Source organism: Mastacembelus armatus, chromosome 18, assembly GCF_900324485.2.
Source record: "Mastacembelus armatus chromosome 18, fMasArm1.2, whole genome shotgun sequence".
NCBI classification, from domain to species: domain Eukaryota; kingdom Metazoa; phylum Chordata; class Actinopteri; order Synbranchiformes; family Mastacembelidae; genus Mastacembelus; species Mastacembelus armatus.
The window spans coordinates 12,033,278-12,052,323 of NC_046650.1; the positions used below are offsets into that span (position 1 = coordinate 12,033,278).

Sequence of the window (19,046 nt, forward strand, 5' to 3'; positions counted from 1 at the left end):
TTTAGGCGTTTTTAACTTAGCTTGTTTTGTGTTTGCCACAAAAATCTTATCAGCCAGTTTATGACCCCAAAGACTAAAAATGTTATTTCCAAGGATAGTCAAAAAAGTGTTGGATCTTTGAACACACAAAGTGCAGGGGTGCTGCACTAAAGAACAAAGAGTCACAGAGAAAGCATCATCCACGGTGATGATACACTGAAATAGGTTTACTTCTATTGTTTCCTTAATCCAGTCAATGCAGATTTAAAAAGGCGAACAGGGCAGAAAAAGGAGAAAAACCTCCTGTGGGATTCAGTTCTAGGCCACTGGAGGCAGTAACAAACTAGACACAAAGATTTAATGAGTGATACCAGACAAATACAGCAAAAGCTGTCACAGAAAGACATATAGCAGGAAAAAATCCTGAAGATCGACATCTGTAAAGACTGATAGTGTGCCCTGGGTTTGTTTCAGTGAGCTTGGAGCTGGGAGGGAGAGTATGCCATACTGGAAATCTTTACCTCCAGCCTGGGGCTACAGCCTGTGAGTATGAACCCTATGACTTTGATGGACCACGGAGCAAATAATGCCACAGGCAACATTAGCTGAACAGGGGACATGTATAGTGTAATGGAAACACCACATCATTTTGGCTTGTGCAAAAAAAAAAAAAAAAAAAAAAAAAGAGAAAGAAAGAAAATAAAAAATAATCAGCGCAGACAGAGATCCATTAATCTGTCGAAGTGAAGATGTGCTGTGAAAATGTACCTCAGTATTGATTGCAGTGATGTAGCTCAAGGTGCAGAGGGACACAAGAACAGAGTTAAAAGAATAAGAAATGGAGGAAGTCAGGGAACATGTGGAATTTAAACATGGCTTCCAGCAAGCAGACTGTATCTATTTTACTGTATTTTAGGCCCAGATTTGTTCCCAAGCTCTGCTCACAGATTCTCTTTGTTTGGTGAGGAAAACCTTCCACACAGTGCAGGAACACCACCGAAAAAGCCCACTCTTCAATAAAAGAGTGGGTTCCTCTGCCCCACTTGAAAGGCCCCCACCTGACTTTCCAGATGTTTCCCTCAGCCCTTCAATTTGCTCACTTTGTCAACAAAATAGCACAACTTTTGTCTCATTAATTACTGTTTGCTCTGTGCTTTTGAGTTGATGGGTCTCAAATACTGTGTTTGGTGCCGGTAATAGGAGTTGTGGTGTGCATTTGTTGGGGCTGTAGGGAAATGTGGAGGGAAAGCAAAAAAAATAAATAAAAAAGAAAGAGACAGGGAAGTATCAGGGTGTGGTTAGAGGGGGAAACAAGGAGAGAAGAGAGGAAGAAGAAGAAGAGGGATATTAATAATTCAGCCTGTTGGTTATCAGGTTCAGGGTGACAGGGTGAGTTGTGAACGCTTGTCTAAAGAAACTTTGGTCAACATGTAGGCACCTCTTTGGGACATCACCGTGGCCATGAAAAGGAAATCCACACAGCTTAGATTATACGTATGCGTCAGATTCCTCTAAATGTTTGGCTGCGCTTATTGATTTCCTGTTCCTCTGGCTTGATTGATAAGCTGGCCACATTCATCTATTAGTTTTGGTCCTCCAGAGTCACTACTCAAGATGAAAGGGATAGAATGTGTTTGTAGTGAGAGTCTGCATGTCTATGTGTGCGCGCTCGGAGGCAGCTGCCTGTCGACCATTGTCTAGACAGAATCATGTGCCTGCATACTGAGAGTGGAGGTGACATGCCGAAAGCTGTTGATAATTCTCCGCGACACTCATTTGCTGTGACAGAGACCTAAAAAGTTAGTTGCTGCAGAACTTCGACAAAAATTAAAGCTGTTCAGGGACTTAAAGTGAAGATCAGCTTTTCAGCATAAAACACAAACATACCAGCAATGAGTTAAGGGGATTATGATTATAAGACTTGCAAAGAATTCAGTACAATACTATCAACTGTATGCATACCCCACTGTGTCCTTTTCTGGGTGTTTTCCACCATGCAAGGCAGAACTGATGCCATAAACTGCTCATTATTCACTGTATATAAATACAGATACAGTAGAAAATACTTTCAGTGTTTCTGCATGAAAAGTCTGACACACTTTCGACTGCCGCTTCTCAATCCTCTGCATCTGTTCTCCATCTTTAATGGAATCGCCACACACACCATCCCCAATCAGCACCCATAATGCCTTGCTGTCTGCATAGTATGTCCCCAGGCTGTGCCACGCTATAATGGCTCCCCTCTTATCTGACACACAGTTATGCAAATATTAGGTTCCACCCGAATATCTGGTGACAGGAGTTTTTCTCGCTCTCTCCTTCTCCCCTGATTATGCATCGATAGGCTCGCTCAGCCTGGAATAGACTACTCGCTTATAATCGTGATTAGTCATATCTCATGCTCGCAGTGATGTAAAACCCATCACTGCCTGGTCTTTATTGTTGAAGTACGTGTTTCTGTTTGTGTGTGAGACGTACTGATGGACGGTAGGAGACAGATAGAAAATCCTTTTCATGCCAGTGGTTCAGATATGTAATATACTACGCACTGTGGTTGTTAATGATGACTTGTTGATACCAAAAAGCTCAACAACCAGTCAGGCATTTCTTTACTCTCCAGCTGAGCAACTTTCCCAACCAGGAAGCTGAGATCACATTCAGGTAATGTGTCAATTAATTAGCATTACAAGCCATTGCCTTGAATGCATGATTGAAATGTACAGACATTTGTTTTGCTTTGGCTGCTTTTGCGTCTCTGTTCGGTTGATTGCCACAATGTAAAATTAAAGAGACTGAACCAGAGCAAGACACAAACCCACACATTCAGAGCTGAAAATATACAGTAGACAGGAGCAGAGGAGGAGATTTAACCATTAGCTTTAACCTGGGGCGCAGTAGGCCCTAACCTGCCTGACAGCAGTCAGGATTCAGACTGTAAAGCACAGTGACATGTCATGTCATGGAGACTGACTGGTACCCAAATTAACATTAAAGACAATTGCCAAAAAAACTCCTTCAAGGATGCTGTTGCTTTCGACTTCATCAAGCTGACAGAATGTGATATCACTGAAGTCTTCATATTTATCCAGCAGTAGATGTCTCCAATTAAGAGAACAAATGAGAGTATGTTTTGATTTTCTAATCATCATAAGATGAAATGAATGAATTAAAGCCTTTTAAATCACATTAATACACAAAATTATTCAGCAAAAATAAATGTTATAAGTACATAGACTGCTTTGTTCAAAACACACCATTCACATATCATTGCCTTTTTTTTAGTAAACTTAGCAAACAGGTGCCTATGCAGAAATATCCGCAGAAAAACATTAATAATCAATTCAAATGATTACTTTTGGACACCGGATGAATGTAAAATGTAAAGCTTCAACAGTGTACCAGGTAAACAAAGAGCCATAAACCCCAGAAGGGGTAGAGTGCAGGCTGAACAGTATGTGTTAACATGTTAATATTGGCAGCCTTTCTGTGGCTTTAGACCGGCAGGGAATGTGTCGTGTGACTTTAGTTGGTCAGGTGATTGCACTCGCGGCTTGAGTCGGTCAGGTAATGGTGACAAGCGAGGCTGTTGACAGCAAGACTGAAGGACGTAGGAGAAAAATACGTGAGAAGTAAAGTAAAAAATAGCCCCTTTCTCTCTCTCTCTCCTCACACAGACACACATGCAAACACACACTCACTGCTCTCACCACACACAGACACACACACACACACACACACACAGACACACATACAAACTCCATCTCCCCGAGGGGTAGTGATCTGTGACTCCTCAATGTTCTGTGGACATCTGAGATGACAGCACACACAACACGGCCAGCGCTCCAGTCTGGGTTCCACATGATCAGCCACAGCAGTACTGTACAGCAAACAAGATACAACCACTCTGTGTACAGACAAGGAAACAGGCCAGGACTTCCACTGGATCCAACAGTGCCACACAATTTGTATGAAAACAGTTTGGGCTTTGTGCTGGCCTGCCATGGAGGCAGATGCAAGAGCTTTGCCTTTAGTACCAGAAAATGCAGTCATTCGCATACTAGTTTACTTCTTTGCAGATGACATTCAGTTATTCTAACTGAAACTACCGAGATCCTTTTGATGAAAATTTTACACTTACCACATGAAATGCATTGGACATACAGGAAATGGGCTTAATTAAGTTAGGAGAGAACTTTCCTACCAGTTTTTTTTAACTTTGAGAAAAACTTTTTATGTCTGTGACAATGATTGATTTGAGTTAAAAGATATCATGCACAGTTAATGCAGCAAATAGAACTTGATTTTTGACCATAGCCAAAGGATTTTGTCATTGACATTAATTTTTCATAGATCACAGGTTTGTCTTGGATCATGTCTATGATACTGTACACTGGACCCTAAAGGATATGTGAATTTACATTCTGTCTCATGTATATGGAAGCAGGGGAACAAGTTTTTCTCCACTGATATGATCAAGTGTTTCATGAAACATATGTTGCATTTGTATGCATTTATATCTCTATAATTTAGAACCTGAGGCATCTTTCCACCCCTTATTATCAGCAGAGCAAGGAGCAGACCAGATTCAATTTGAGGAGAGGTAGCGGATCATGAAGGCATTTCACAATTTGGGAACAAATTTGATATTCGTCTGGAAGTCAGAAACCCAGAACGGCAGTGTTGTCAGAAAAAGTAAAATGTTTTATTTGCTATTCCAACTCCAATTTCACATCATTGCCCAAACTTTTTTGATCTTATCACTTTTTCTGACTTTTCCTTGTATTTTCAATTCTACCTCCCTTTTGCACCTTTCCTGTAAACCCTCATGGATTCACTTAAATATCTTTCTGTGAAACTCAGACCTATTACATTTAGGATACAGTATATTTCCAATGATGAAGACCATGGGGAAAGGCAAACTGATCTTGTTTCATTTTATGCTGCTAAAATTTGACGCTTGTGGCATGCCAACAGCCCCTGCTATACTGTCATGTTATTTCATTACATTTTCACTGCCACTTGTTGCACACAGGAATAAAACAAAATAATATTGACATGGGTCCGTTTCATCTTGGTCATCAATAACAGAATTGTGTTATTCAATGTTTGGCTTGCATGCTGATAATAATTGCTACTAGTGCATGTGCTGACTGCAATAAAGACACTATTGAATTTCCCCACAAGTTTTTTCAAATTGATTTTTTTCTTTATCATATCCAGAAGTGAAGAGAATTAAATAAAATCTCTGATTCTTTCAGTAGAGGTTCTCTCATTTCTTTGTTTAATCTGTTTTCCCCAGTTTCATCTGCAGAGTTGACTTTCTTTTTTCTCACCCAGGCTTTTACCTCTTCATTTATGAAGATTCAGCTATTACACAGTAGCTTTCTATAATTGCTAGTCTCTCTCAGCCGTGCACTTTTGCCAAAGCTCTTTTGCTAAAAAGCCAATAATTAATAAATAAAAAAAACTACCTTTGACCCATGGGTTGTCCAAACAATGTGAGCCACTTACGAGGCATAATTTTTATTTGACAGTTGTAATAGTCTAATTACAGACCACAACTTAAAATGAAAAGAAACAAGGCCACCCTCTTGCTCTTTTAGACGTGCCTTTGTTCTTTTAATATATTGATACTTCATCAAAGACTTTTTTCCTTTTCCATATAAAGAACATTTACCGCCCCCTGTTACACAACCTTTTCTTGCTTATTGCACCTATTAAATTCAAATGAAATTTGAATTCCGTTCACTATGTGAGCAAGAAAATGCTCTACTATAAACTATATCAGGGCTAAGGCTTTTATGCAGTTCTTTGTCAAAATGGGATAAAACTATTTTGGAGCATATTTAACCTCTAGTTTGATGCTTCTGTGAGGGTGTTTCCCATGGCAGTGGCTGTCTGACATTTGGGAGCTGGCATTGCTAAGAGAAAGGGTGCCAACATCTCTGCTCACTACTGAATAGCCTGTGGATGTCAACAGAAGGCAGTATACAATGATTAGTTAAAACAGATTGTGTGTGTTAATAACTGTGATGAAAATGTTTGCATGTTTTGACAATTTTTTGCATAAAAGCAGATAATTCCCAGGGGTTCACTTACTACTACTTTCCCCTGTGTACTGATTTATTAGGAAAAAATGAATTATAATTTCAGGTCTTCTTTTTTATTTGATCTGTTACAGTGGACCCACTGGGTTACTTTCCTCTGTTTAAAACCAATATCAGGTCTTATAAATCTGTCTTTTTACCTGCCTGCCCACAGTCCTGTCAAAACTTCTGAAAGCCATAGATGGCAAGACTTGTAGTGAAGCATCAGGTTGGCACGATGCCTGGGAAATAGCGAGAGAGGAACGGAGAGAAATACAGAAAAGATACAGTGAGAAAAGAGGAGAACAAGTGAAAAATGTGATAGCTGTGAAGGTGCTGGGGGAGTTTGATGATGCAAAATGAAAGAATAACAACAGGACAGAAAGCGAGGGAAGAAATAGAGAGTGAGTGAGTAAGATGTGTTTAACTGCAGGAGTTTGTGTGGGAGTGATGGGAGACCCCGCGGGGCCCTCAGGTAATCTGCAGGTTTGTGCACTCGCTCTCCAGTAACCTCGAAGGTGCACACTGCAGCGAAGATGTCACTACTGTTGTTTTTTTTTTTTTTTTTTACATGCATGCACACGCGCGCGCACACACACACACACACACACACACACACACATTGAGATGAGCACATAAAGATGTACAGGCATGCAGAGTATAAACACGTGGGCATAAAGTTCCACCGCAGACTGTAACCCTGCGGTCAGTTTCTCACCTTGTCATTTTCAAATTTACCTATTTCAATAACAAGCAACAAAAAGCTTTTTTCCCATTTCCCCTGTTCCCTCTCTGCTCCTCACATCCATTTTTTGTCTCTAGCTGTGCTGGCTAGCAATATTAATGAAATATCTGTGTAGCGATGCCATAAGCATAAACCTGTAAACACCATCTCTCATTAAGATAAAGAATTCGTACTGTACAGGCAGCATGCAGCAGCCAAATGTCCTTGGCTGTCTGTTTTCATACAGTTTAGAATTTTCCATCAGGTGTTGCTGTGTGAACTGTCTATCTGTGGTTTTGTTTACCTCCATAGTCACAGACACACATAGACACACTTCACTTGCAATCTCTGACAGTGTTCTATGAAGAAGACTAACATTTTTATATGGATTCCTGCACTGTGATGGGTCCCTGTTCTTGCTTTCTCTCAGCTCTTTCTATTGTTCAGAGAGATGAAAAACAATGAGATGTAATCATCCCATTCTCCTTTTGCAAACAATTAGATTATGGCTTTGTTTTCTTTCAATTTGATAAGAGAATCTGACACCACTCTTCCCCGCAATCCGCAGTCATACATTATGGAGACGGTGGAGCGTGGTTCTGTTAATAGGAATTGACAGGAGCTACTGCAGAAATAACAAGAGCAGACTTCTCCAGAGTCTCAGGGCTCCACCCAAAACACTGCGCTTCCACACGCACACACACACACACACACACACACACAGAAAGATGCACACACACTACCATCAATACACAACAGCAGTGGGACATCCACAAGACATCCTCATCAATTATGAAGGAGCTCTGAGTACCATCCATTACACCCAATCAGCTGGAGAAATCACTGTTTTACCACCATTAGCATTTCTCTATTCATTAGGAAACCACACACACACACATACACACACATATGCAGACAACGTGCCCAATAAGCCAGGATGAATATGGAGGAACTAAACAGTTCTCAGAATGCAAAAGAAACCAGTTCCAGTCCCTAGTTTATTCATGACCTGAATAGTATTCCTGCACAAACAAGCCCCGGCTAATGTTAATTAAGCAGAAAAAAGACTTGTTAGAGTGGGTGAGAGAAACTGGATTAATCCAAAGACGGCGGGAAGGAATTGTTCGATTGGGATTGGAAGTTATAAGAAAAATACTGGCGAACTTTCAAGCTTCAAAGAAAAGGCGAGTTTTGAAGAAAGAAGAGGGCACGATCAAACAACAGAAGGATTTACTTTCATTTTAACCACGGCGAAGAAAGTCAGATGAGTGACACCAGGCAGCTGGCCACTCTGTGACTAGTATACTGTAAAACTGGTCTTGGGATAATTAAGGCGATAAGATAGAGCGCAAGATGATTATTTTAAATAATTCATTTTTTGTTCCTCAAAAAATAATTCAAACAATTTCAACCTTGGCACATCTACTCAAATTGCATAAACATGCTAAACCTGTGATGAGTGGTCACAATTTGATATTGTTTTAAAATGTGCATACACAACCTCTGCAGTTGCTGTGGCCATGCGTGATAATTAGAGGATAATGGTAGAGCAGAGGGAGCAGAGATGAGAAGACATGAGACAGGAGGGAACTCATTCTGTGGCTGCTCTTGGAGCAAAACTGAAGGTCCATCAGGTTTTTTTTTTTTTTGAGAGCTGCCCCGCTGCATTTTTGAAGCGGCTGCATTGTGCTTCATTATGCATGCCATATTGAACCAAACCAATAGGTAATCAAGGTGAATCAAATATTCATTGGGACAGATTTTGCGGGAGGGCACTGACCCTGACCGACCCCAGTCAGAGCAACAGGGATATATCAAAGCCAACAAATCTTGTCAGTGTGTATGAGAAGCGGTGTGCCGATTTAGTTTGGCCTTGGAAAACATGAATTTAGAGGACAATAAGCTCAGTCGGTGTGCTCAGTCATGATTTTCAGATGTTTTTAACTGTACTATAACGTTCACAGTAATTACCTTTTCATCTGAGAAACTCATCCGTGTTTTAACGAATCCAATAGCAGCAGTGAAGAATATCACTTTATTGTGCTACTGCAAAGTCAGGTATTCTTGTTTTCTTTCTTTGGCCAGAGCAAGATCTCTAACACAGATGTCTACAGGTCAGAGTAGTCAAGGGAGGTGCTGACAGAACAGCTGGTACAACTGCATCATCACTGCTTTTGGTTTCATTCATCCCTCCTGTCTCTTTCCCTCTTTAACTACAGTATATCTCAGTAGAGCACTTGCCCCTCACCCTTGGTCTGTCTCATTCTCTTTTATGTCCTCTAGTGGGAAATCAACCACATGCATGTAAACAAAGCTGCACGCTCACACACACAGGTGCATGCGCTTGCACACGCGTGCAAACACACACATACACACGCCATTTTGCAGCACCCATGGGGCTGGAAGAAAGATTTGTCTTTCAGGTGGTAATTAGCAGTCATTGTTGTTGTTCTGCTAATCAAAAATCTCACACACCAATGAGGGTCATTATCTTGCCATCAGGAAAAAAAAAAGACCAGCCTGGCTCAGGGAAGATGCAGAAAGATGTGTGTCTATGTGTGTCATGTGATATGTATTATGCCTTATCAAATAAAATAGCGAGATTGGATCTTTTTCAGTCATTTGCATATAGAAGAGCTTAATATCAATTATGAGATGGGATTTCGTGATTGTTTCTTCCTCTGGCTAATTGCACTTTCAGACTTTAGACACACTGTTAGAAAAGAAAAAGCTTTGAGGCTAGTTACTGTGTGAAAACAGTGCAGTTCAAAGGGTTAAACAAACCTGAATGTGGTTAGAAATGTGTATGAATAATCCAGTGCCCCCTAACAGCAAAAAAGAACAGGCTACAATCAGGTAAAGGGGAAGGTTAAATATTGATATGAGCTTAGAGGATAAAAAAAAATCTGTTCTTGGCTGGTTTTAAAGCATCTATGTAAGGTGAACAGGTTGAAAGCAGAACACACACACACACACACACACACACACACACTGCTGCAATTTTCACTTCTCTCATTTATGCTTTTGCAAACAAAGACTATACACAAGGTGACTTTAAACCATGAATATGTACAAAATATGTATCTACAAGTCAGAAAACTCTGCTGAGCGGCACAGGAATATTTGGTAATTTTAGGTAACATGAACCACCATGGGTGACTTTTCAGCAGGTAAGAGTGTAGCAGGAAGCTCCTTTATTTGTCACGAGTGCGGTGGTTCTAAAAAAAAATAACTTCTGTCCTTTGATACATGGCATTGCTATGAGAAAAAGTGTTATCTTTATTCTCTCATATTCTATCCATATTCTCACTTAGACTGATCATATTCTAACATTGGGTAAATATACTTTATACACATTGGAGCTACACCTGCACCTGACCTAACAATTTCACACACCAAAGACAGGAGTATGCCAAAGTATGTGAAAAAACTGCCAGCGGGATAATTATAGAAAACATGTATGTTGCTGACAGCAGATTTGTGTTGTCATGACTTTCATCTGAAAGCAACAGCAGCTTTTGACAGCTATCCACAGAAGCCAAATAATCAAAGACTGTGTTCACACTGACTTGCTAATACCATGCAATTACTTGTATGCAGTACTGATGAGATGTCTGAACTCTGTGACTTGCAGCTTGGAGTGCATATATAGCCAGTCATTCAGATATTAAACACAATCCAAGGACACCTGAACTTCAGAGGACAACTACTTTGCCACTCTATAGAGACTCTATGCATCTTTAACAAGCAAATGTTTAGATCCCTTCCAGTTTGCCACTTCTGTACCCCCTGTGTTGATAACTTCATTTAGACTAAACAATCCTGAGATGAAGGTTACTGTGGATGGACTGGCATTCTAGATTAGATGGCGATAAATAAATAATGGATTTAGAATGAGGCAACAAATTATGCTAGTCTCTCCAATTCAAATCAATGGTGTCCAATCTATATCTGTGTCCTTGGGATGGTGTGGTTTGGAGTGCAGGGGGTGGGCATGATGGTGCACGACAAATTGCTGACTGTCTTATGTGGTGTGCTGTGGGCGGGTCACTCCAGAGAGCTGGCTGCCTGCTTTAGTAGGGTGGTCAAGGGCCCCACACATGAACAGAAAGCCAAATACAGAAACTGTAGATTCAGGCGGTAGGAGATCGTCAAGATTATCCCACCTCTCGCTTATGCACTTTCTTTCTTGCTATGTTAAATGCTCATGTATGCAATCTTTCCATTTCCATTAAGCACATTTTTCTCACTTATATGATTCTACCTTTCGTCTGCTTACGCCTGCCCAATCCTGTACCTGCTAGTGAAATAAGGCAGCCCAACGGACAGCGGTATGTAGAGGTCGGTTCGGCCTCGCTTCTCATTCCACCTCTGGAATGGATTACTAAATGGAAATGACCGCAGGGTATGTGGGTCCACCCTGATCAGCTCACAGCTCCTTCCCTCTCTCTGTCTCAAAATGCTGAACCTTCACCAAATCCCAAAGACCCTCATATACAGTTTTCCAGCCCCCAGTTATTTGAATGTACCAGTGGTAGTTGTATCGCTCTAAAAATCTTAGCCCTTCACTACAATGCACAGTGTTCAAAGCTAACAGGCGGCATTTCTATGCATAAAGATTAAACCTCATTATTTAGTTTTCTGCTCAGTCAGTACTCCAGAGATTTAGTAGTGGACATATAAAGTTGAGGGACAAGAAAATTTGAACATAAACTGGTCCAAAACTGTGCAGCATAGGGAGATACGTCCTGACATTTAATCCTGAGAACGAGTTAAGGTCCAAAACAACAAATCACAATCTCCACAATGCAACTTGTCTTTAATCAGACCCTCCCTGTTAATACCTGTCTTTCAAACACAGCACCAGACTTTCCCTTAACCACAGTGGCATCACAAACATTATTTCTGTATAGCTTCCCTCCAGAGTCACAGACGATATTAAACAGTTAGCACAAACTTAATAACTAGTTCTTCCCATGACAAGCAAACTGATCTCAATGTATAAACACTGACAGCCAGGTTCCAGACTCATCCCAAGTCTCTTCCAACAGACCTGGTGTTGTACCAATCAGCAGTTCTTTGCAGGTGAGATTAAGAGTGGTGGAATTATCTTCCTGTGGTAGAGCCAGAAAAATCACCAGAAAAATGGCAAAGAAAAAAAAAAACCTTGGGAAGCGGCTATAGAAAATGGATGGATGGATGGAAATTACGACTCTTAAAGGGGCAGTGCATTGATTTTACCCATGAAAGACTGCTCAAAGTTGGTCTTGGGATGTACTGCTGCACAAGTGGAGAAAAAAGATGTATAAAGTCCTTTGTGTCTGAAGACTGCAAATGTGAAAATGAAAAAAAATGTGGGGGTGTGGAGTCAGAAAGGAGTGAGCTTTCCAAACCTCTGCAGCCTGTTGCTGCTTCAGGCTAGAGACTCCAGGGTACATTAGCTGCTATAGCATAACAAGTTCTTCTGCTGGGTTCACCAAGTTAAATTTAAGACTTTTTAACAACACCCACATCGTGCTGTTAAGAAAATATGACAGCATGATTGAAAACCAAAATGGTCCAAATTTATTATTATATCACATTCATTTCAGCAATTCCCAGCATGATATAAACAGACTCCTTTGCATACTGTATGATTGACAGTCACAACAATCCAACTTTTAGTCATAGACAAATGCAGTAACAGTGAAGTGAGATAAACAGGCTGGACAAAATAATAACAACACCTGCGAGTAAAACACAAGGTAGTTTAGCAACAGCACAATTTGTCAACTCTAAAATAGTTTCAATAAAAACTAAAGATTATCACCTTCATGAAGGGAGGATTTATTGCAGGACTCGTGTGTTAGACTGTTAATTTTACCTTGGTGAACCTAATAAACCTCCAGCTGAGTGTAATTTTTTTCTTGACAGCAACCTTCCAAAAAAAACACATTATATCTTGTTCTGTCTTCTAAGTTATAGTGTTAGAGCCAAAAATTATGCGTTCTCTCTTTATTTTTTTTTTTCATGAGCAAAAAAATCTGTGTGTGTGTGTGTGTGTGTGTGTGTTTAGCTCAGAGTAACTAATAACTCAACACTACGCCTACAGTCATATGCAAAACAATTTGGGAATATGCTTCAGTTACAGACAGAGAGGCTACCACCCAAACAAATACGCAAACAAATACACTATGACCTGATCCATCTGGCAACATTTCTATAATTCCAGCAGAGAAAAAAGTATGAAAATGATCTACAACCTTATTTTCTCATAATGTTTAATTGGAATGTTTAACATTTCGTCCTTTATTAGCTCAGCCGTGATTCGCTCTCTCTCGTCTGGGGGGAGGAGGGGGGGTTGATTGAGGCTTCAAACGCTCAATCCCAGTTGAATTGCAATTGCAGAGGCTTTTAATTAGATAAAGCTTGGCTGGTTTGAACATATACTTTACAGCCGTGTCAGGCTAAAAGGGTCCATGTGTCGTAAATATCACCCGAGACATTAATAGAATTGAGATTAGAGGGCAGTGTGGATCAGAGTAAAAAAAGGCAGCCAGCAGTGGGACGACTTCATGCAGTGAGCTATTTATAGCTGCTAAAATGGACGGCTCCATTAATATAAGCCTTACCCTTTCTGGAAATGTAAATCATCAGGGCCATGGCTCGACGTCCGTGTTATACAGCTGCAGTATGTCAGAGTTATCAGTACCGTCTCTCTGATTTACGGTGGTCTGGAATAAAGCAAAGAAGATTGCTTCATTTTTGTATACAATCCTCACGGACATCTGCTGTGATTTTAAGTGAGTATGGCATCTCAGGAATTTCTCTACCTTTAAAAATGAGCACATATTTAAGATGAAGTATATGGCTGCAAAACATATATATTAATTGCATGCCTGTTTCAGAAAGGACCAACTATTGCCTCTCAGCAGGCCAAAATACAGATGTGTAAGTGGCATTAGAGCCATGTTGGGACCTGTCACTTATCTGTTCAGTCATGCCTACCCTTGATGTTTATGTTATTCACAGACAGAGACAGTGTGAGCCAACGCCAAAGATGGGAAGAGACAGGCAGAAATCAGATCACAGCCTCAGTGGACATTTCCACAAGGCCAAGGGCTAATCAATAACCTCCACATTTCAAAACTGCATCGGATTAAGTCCAACATTCCTTGTTTTTAAAAACCACAGGCCCCAGGTTTAATTGAGAAGCATCTCACGTCAAATCAGAGGACTCATGCCTGTTCTTTTGAAATAACTTGTCATTTTCTCTCTATCCTTCTCCAGCATATCAGCCTGCTCCTTTTCTCTCTTGCCGTCATCACTGTGTGAACACTACACACAGCTCAGGTTCTGTCTACTACTGTACACCTCAGTATGCTAGTATGACTCACACAACTAACCAGTGGCAGATATCTAGATATTCGCAGGCATTGTTCCATTGCTTTATTATTACATTAGTGCCGACTGGTAATGCAGTTTAAGTGCAGATGTATTTGATAAGTCTGCCGTGAATGACCTCACAATGCTAATTAGACAATAATGAATGGAAGCCAATAGCTGCCTGGATAATAACACATCCAAATTCCTGGGATGAAATTAACACTTAGATGAGCCGTAGATTCTTTCTGTGTGATTCTGAAAACAGCCCTGCATGAGGTGAAGATTTTGTTTTCCATTACCTACACCTCATGACATTTTGCTCTGAACAAACCATACAATGTATACAGTTGAGTGCACCACTGGTAACGTCAACCTTAATGGTAAATATATAGTTATAGTTGAAGCAAAAACTCAGTATGTCAACAAACACTGAACATTATAAGCTTAGTAATACACACATTGCAAAGTGGTTGTATAAATGCAAAAAGATTGTACAGGTGTACCTAATGAAGCAGTGGAGTGCAGTCTACTTAAGTACAGAAGTATTATCAGCTTCAAATAGATAAAATTTGCTTCTGCAGTACACTGGAGCAGAGGAACAGTAGTAAAAGTAATATTTAAGTACCTCAAAACTGCACTTAAGTATAGTACTTGAGTAAATGCTCTTTCTGCTATTGAAATTTCAATCTGCAGCTATGGCAGTAGAATAAATGTAGTGAAGCAAAAAGCTCAATATTTACATCTGAAGTGTAATACATACACAGAAAACATCATAAAATTGACACACTCAAGTTTAAGTGCCTCTAGACTGTACTTAAAAACAGTATTTGAGTAAATATACTCACCTCTGCAGCAGGTCGAGGCTGTATAGCAGCATGGCCGATGCATATTATAATCTTCATGACTTTGCAGAGCTTTTCACCGAACTCTCTTACACCATATGGTGACCTCGGCACACTATAGGCCTCAGAGGGATGGTAAAAATGCTGGAGTATTTAGACACAGAGGACAACAGATGTAAATATACATACAGATGACGGTTGAAGGAAAGATACAGAGGATGTAAAGATGGTGCAGCGTCAGTAGAAAAGAATTCAGAACATCTAAAAGGTAGTTTTGTGCTGAATTTTAAAGGATTTTGTACCTACAGTACTGTGAAGTGTGTAATAATGCGATTTAAAAAGAAAACAGACATTTAAATAACAAATGAGTCAAAAGGACATGTTGTGTATTATCACACAGCACAACCAAGAAGCTATACTGTACTGTAATGTCTGCTGTCAGTGGAAGCCAGGCTGTTGGAATGAAAAGGACTCTCAATAGGCCAATAAAGTAGGAACGTGTTCATTTCTACTAGTGCAATGAACATGGAAATATAATTAATATAGGCGGGAGAAGGAAACAAATATTTGAACACTGCAAACAAAGCCTTAATGAGAAAAGCCTAGACGATGAATGCACAAATGTGGTAGCTCTATGATTAGAATATAAGGACATGAAACAAAGGACAAGCAGCAGCTGTATGAGACGTAATGAAAATAAAGTGTTAATATGAATTTTTCATGGAGGAACCTGTGACAATTGTCTGTGTGTGCATTTTCTGACTGCTATACATTATTCAACAAGACACCTGAGAAAAAGCAAAATTTGAAGAAACCTATTAATTAAATTATATGATTATATATGAATAAGTCAAAGACAACATCCACAATAGATTTTAAGTTGCTCTATGTGCCTCCAGGACTCCCATCTCTTAAATCTTGCAGATATGTTTATAGAGCACAAGAGTCTATGTTATGAAATCCATCAAGGGTGAATATAAAATCTTGAGATAAAGTATACAATAAAACATTTTAGTCTTGTACAGATGTTCTGGCATTCTCCACAGATGATTCAGCTGGTCTTTGCTGGAGGGGTTTTGCTGCATTACCTTAGCCTGATAATACCCCAAATGTATTCTATTAGATTCAAATCAGAGGACACATGGATCCAGGTGACAGTTTTTACTTGTTTCCTTAAACACTGATCTCTACAGATAATCCTTGTGCCAAGTCAGACTTTCCGTTTTTTCAATCCAGGGTTGCGCAAATGGTGAACTGTCCGTGGCGTCTTTTTGAGGACGGACACTGCACCTTCGCATCTGGGAACTCCTAACCACTTATGTTCAGGGGCCTTCTGATGCTCCTTCCACCATCTTCATAAAGTCTCTTAGTCTAGTTTTTTACTTGTCCAGGCATCTCGTTACCACGTGGAGCCACGATGCAGTAGACAAAGTCCAAAACGGAGGAAACGATGGTGTTCACAAGTTATTTTACACCCTTGTTTGTGCAATTAGCTGTAATTAGAAATCACAGTCGTAATCACTTTTAATGCTCTCAGGTTGAACTTTGGGGCTCGTGCTGTCAGCGTAGTCTGTCTGTTCTTAAATATAGATAAGCTGAAACCACCCACACTTCAACTGAAAATAATACAGTTACTTTAAGACAATTTTCATTGTATCATTTAACATTTTCATTCAGAGGTAAAGATAATGTTTTGTTGTATAATGTATACTGAGCAGAATCACCAGGCAAAAAAAGCCTAAATAACTGTGTTATGTAAACACTCAGAGAGCAGGTGTGTTATTAAAATATGAATATGGAATAAAACCGAACGCTATAGTGGCAATTATCATCAAACAACACTTAATGTTTATTATTTTTGGTTTCCAACAGTTTTGTCAATATGTTTCTCATATTATTTCAGAGGCTGTACTGCATGCAGTGTCTCATTTTTGCTAAACTGTAATTATCCGATGGATCTGGATGTAGCTGAAGGTTTATTGCTATAAAAAGTATAAAACTGACAATTGTAGAAAAGATTCTGGGTACATCTTTCTTTTCTGTTAAACACACACACACACACACACACACACACACACAAACACAACCACACACTCAAACTGACACCTCTATAATTGTTCTATTGTTCCCACCATCTGCATTTCTGTGGAAACACAGGAAAGGTAATTTTTAGCCAGTTTGGCAAAGACAGATTTTTTATAAATTTATTTTTATTTGTACCAAACAAGAGCTGCACCAGAGCCTGAACGTTCCTTTAATTTGAAAGTTTAAAAAAAGTAGAAAACTAACAAAGAAGAACAGAAAAGCTGAAGTTATGACCTCTCTTAACTGGATAACTTGACAGATAACAGACACAAACTACAGTCCGAACTGGCATGAGGAGGCAGAAAAGTGATATATAATTATATATATATTCATTGATCTGGTGACACCCATGTCAGGCACATTTTTGATTAGGGTAATTTGTTTCTTCAGTGTCACCTCTGTACTGAATTCATCATCGTCTGCTGATGTGACTGTATATGACTATGGAAACTGACCTTAAAAACAAGTTAGCTGCTGTACATTTGGTCATTAAGCGTGAGCTGTTGTGCAACTTGAACAAAAACCTTCCTCAACGGAATTACCAGAAAATGAAAGGGTTGTGTAAAATAGCATCTCAAAGCATTTTTAAAAACTTAACTTAAATAGTTTCTACTGTACATTAAAATAACATTTGGCAGCAGCCAGACAAGAATGAACAGTGGTGCCACGGAATAATAGAAACACTACAGCTATACAATAAAAGTTTACAATTGTAACAGCAGCAACAATTAATTACAGATGATACAAGAGATTGCCCACTGCTCCAAGTTAATATTGCGTCTTATGACTATTAGCATTGATGGCTAGCGAGCTGTAAACATGCTCTTCGCTGTATTTGAAATGCTTGTATTATTTTCTTTGCATTCTTGCACGTGGCTGCAAGTATCTGAGCTGTGGTAATGAGCCCACCACCAACAATGGAAAACCATATGGCATGTTATACAATGTGTGCAATAAATGCAATTAAACAGCTCCACCGATGTCTCCTGCAACTGTTTTCCACATCATGACGTGCACTGACATCTCTTTCCAGAGCAGGATCCAGGTTATGACCTTAACCGTCATCAAAGTAACTTACTTAGTCTCCAGCTGCACCATGTGGATTTTCTTTGTCAGCCTCCTCACCTTCCTCTCTCCATCCAGCCCTGTGATGCTTGTTGTATCTTTCAATCTGACCGTTCTATGTACCTTTCGTCCTCCTGCTTACTTCTCTTGCCATCAGTCACTGCTCTTGGCACTGCGACCAGTCTTGGTCAGCACAGAATTAAGTTCATTCAGCAGACTGGGTGGCATCAAACTCTCTCCACCAAGAATGGGTTTTCTGCCAGGAGTCTTACAGCCACTCTGAGGAGGACCAGGCACAGGCACGAGCTGTCTGGTCGGGGACGGGGCAGGGACACGTGGATGTTGGTGAGCATCCACAGAGGTCGCTCTGTGTGCGACCACTGGGACCTTGAGCATGTCATTGTTGTTTGGGCACCTGGCAGTGCTGTTGGTCGTGGAAGTCCTTTCATTCAGAGAAATCCTCCTGTCTATCAGCTGTGGGCAACAATGGCAACAAAGGTGAACTGCACTGTGGATCACATTTGCAATGAAATTTGCCAACACTGTCTGGATCAACATGATTGGTGAGTAATGATAATGATAACATATTTTTTTGTGATACTGTTAGACTTTTGAGACGTGCTTTTATACTATGTACAGTTTGTCATCATTAACCAGTGTCATAGATGAAGAAGCCTGATTAAAATCACACTAAACACTCACTTTCTCATTTTTTGCGATAAAGCATTTTCCTGTTATTATGACATGACTGGTTTTGCAGCACGTGCTGCAGGTCAAATAAAACAGCATCAGCTAAGCACATTTAATTGTTCATTTAACTATTTAGGTACTGTCAAAGTCATCAAAGCAAACTTCAACACTTCCCATGTAAAAAAAAAAAAAAAAACCCAACATTTTTCT

General features: G+C 39.9%; 1 protein-coding gene across 2 annotated transcripts in view; it reads right to left on the reverse strand.

Moving 5' to 3' along the window:
- Window positions 1–17,186: 17,186 nt before the first annotated feature.
- arap2 (ArfGAP with RhoGAP domain, ankyrin repeat and PH domain 2) overlaps window positions 17,187–19,046 on the reverse strand; it is a 94,969-nt gene continuing 93,109 nt past the window's right edge. For both annotated transcript variants that reach the window (XM_026327284.1, XM_026327276.1), the window contains one exon: window positions 17,187–18,620. In XM_026327284.1, coding sequence (XP_026183069.1) covers window positions 18,300–18,620 — 321 coding nt within the window. In that variant the 3' untranslated portion in view covers window positions 17,187–18,299. The remainder of the gene's footprint in view (window positions 18,621–19,046) is intronic.